Genomic DNA, 2,217 nt, shown 5'->3' with positions numbered 1-2,217 from the left:
AATATCATTAGTCAAGTTCGACAAGTGGGTCCCCAGATTTCTAATGCTTCCTACTAGCCACCCTCATTGAGGTATTATATTTCTGAAAAAGTTTTCTTTTAACCAGACAATAGATTTTTGAAGAGATTTTTGCCACAAATAGTAGCATGACTGTCTTCAGAAATTTAAATGCAATATGGGACTTAAAAAGTAACTCATTGCATGGGGAAAGTCTGAGTGAATTAAACAAGTTTATTATGCATACAGTAATGTTAGATTGCCAATCCTATTGAAAAAATTGCCTTTTCCACCACCTTCTTGAATGCACACTTGACCTCTTTGTTCCTCAGGCTATAGACCAGGGGATTCAGCATGGGGATGACCATAGAATAGAACACAGATGCGATTTTGTCTGTGTCCATGGAATGGCTGGAGCTGGGCTGTAAGTACATGAAGATGACTGTCCCATAGAAGATGGACACTGTAGTGAGGTGGGAAGCACAGGTGGATAAAGCTTTTTGATGCCCTTGAGCTGACTGCACCTTCAAGATTGTTATAAATATGAAAAGGTAGGAAATCAATATAACCAGAAGAGCAAAAAGGGCATTAAAACTTGACATAAAAACAAGAAACACCTCACTAATGTGTTTATCAGAGCAAGAGAGAGCCATGACCGCTGGAACATCACAGAAAAAGTGATGGACTGGATTGGAATTACATAAAGACAGACTAAATATGTCCCCAACATGGAAGGAAGCATTCAGGAAACCACAGATGTAGGAACCTATGGCCAGACGAGCACACACACCTGTCGTCATGGTGGTGGTGTAATGGAGGGGTTTGCACACTGCTGCGTAGCGGTCATAGGCCATTGAGGCTAAGAGATAATTTTCCACAGTGGCAAAGGCTACAAAAAAGAACATCTGAGCAGCACATGCATTGTAGGAGATGACCTGGTCTCCTCTAAGTAACCCAGCCATGACCTTGGGAGTGACAGCTGTAGAGTGACCAAAGTCCACCAGAGACAGGTTACTGAGAAAAAAGTACATGGGAGTGTGGAGACGGGAGTCCAAGAGAATCAGCATCATCATGCCCAGGTTACCAGCCAGAGTGATGAGGTAAATGAGGGTGAACATAATAAAGAGGGGGATCTGGAGCTCTGGGGCATTGGTTAGTCCCAGCAGGATGAACTGTGTCCCTTCTGTCCTATTATCCATCAGTGTTATTTGAGAATTATGAGATGTCCTGGAGCAATGATAAATAAAGGAGAAAAGTAACAATCAAAAAAGAAATTCTAGTGAAACTGAAATGTATAAATACCATGTACATTATTTCATTAATAATCTATACTTCAAAATGATCCCTGTCTAATGTTAATGGCTTTACATGTAAACATGTGTGTGTATACAATGGATAGTGTTATTTTTATTTTATCATTAAAGGAATTAAGGTTTTGGGAAGTTCTGATATTTTACAATTATATTGCTAGTTTGGAGAAGATTCAAGTTTGAAACTCAGTTTTGACTTATTCAGAATCTGTGTGCTTTAAGCACCCTGGCAGACAGCATATTTAAAGGTGTCAGAGAGGGATGCCTGGGTGACTCAGTGGTTGAGCCTGCTTCTTTCTCTGCCTCTCTCTGTATCTCATGAATAAATAAATAAATAAAATCCTTTTAAAAATAAATAAAAATGCCAGAGATAAAATGGGTATGATTATAGGGCAAATGTTAGACTGCAGTTCAATCTTAATAATTCATTTTATTCTCTTTGTAGCTTAAAGAAGAACCACTTCACACTTACTTCCCCTTTCTTTCTTTTGCCTCCAATGAGAGATCAATAGGTAGAGAACAAAACAAAATTATTATGTACACAAGTAGAGTGTCATCTACCTTATTTTTTATGGGGAAGCAGCAGGATATTTCACAAGTATCATTAAAACACCTATTAATGGAAGTTTTGACACTTATTCTCCATCCTCACCTTACTATTTTAGAAAAAAATGCTCAAAACAGCTATTTCTCTTCTCAAACCACTCATTGTATGTATGGCTCTCCCACTCCTTTTGCATGAATTACATTTTTCACTAAAAGTGTCTATGGAACATAGTGGCTTACCTTGCTCCTTGAGAAGGGTCAGTCAGTCCCGAAGAGTTAGTGTGAAATGAGAAATTGCCATGAAATAACCCATAAATAACATAAAGAAGCTATATCTTAGGTAGTGGTCAAAAGGATCCAAATT

The 2,217-nt window shown here is 38.3% G+C and overlaps 1 protein-coding gene across 1 annotated transcript; it reads right to left on the bottom strand.

Annotated features, from left to right (window-relative positions):
* Window positions 1-251: 251 nt before the first annotated feature.
* Window positions 252-1,199, bottom strand: LOC129494292 (olfactory receptor 5B2-like). The gene has a single exon (XM_055301129.1). It carries the CDS (start codon window positions 1,194-1,196, stop codon window positions 252-254), a length of 945 nt encoding a protein of 314 aa, XP_055157104.1. The 5' UTR covers window positions 1,197-1,199.
* Between the last annotated feature and the right edge of the window lie 1,018 nt (window positions 1,200-2,217).

The sequence above is a fragment of the Nyctereutes procyonoides genome, unplaced genomic scaffold, assembly GCF_905146905.1.
Source record: "Nyctereutes procyonoides isolate TBG_1078 unplaced genomic scaffold, NYPRO_anot_genome, whole genome shotgun sequence".
NCBI classification, from domain to species: domain Eukaryota; kingdom Metazoa; phylum Chordata; class Mammalia; order Carnivora; family Canidae; genus Nyctereutes; species Nyctereutes procyonoides.
Note: the sequence above shows the minus strand (reverse complement) of the source record. Positions and strands in the feature narration are given on the sequence as shown.

Coding starts and splice junctions, on each gene's coding strand:
- LOC129494292 (XM_055301129.1), bottom strand. CDS start 1,196: ATGGATAATAGGACAGAAGGGACACAGTTCATCCTGCTGGGACTAACC.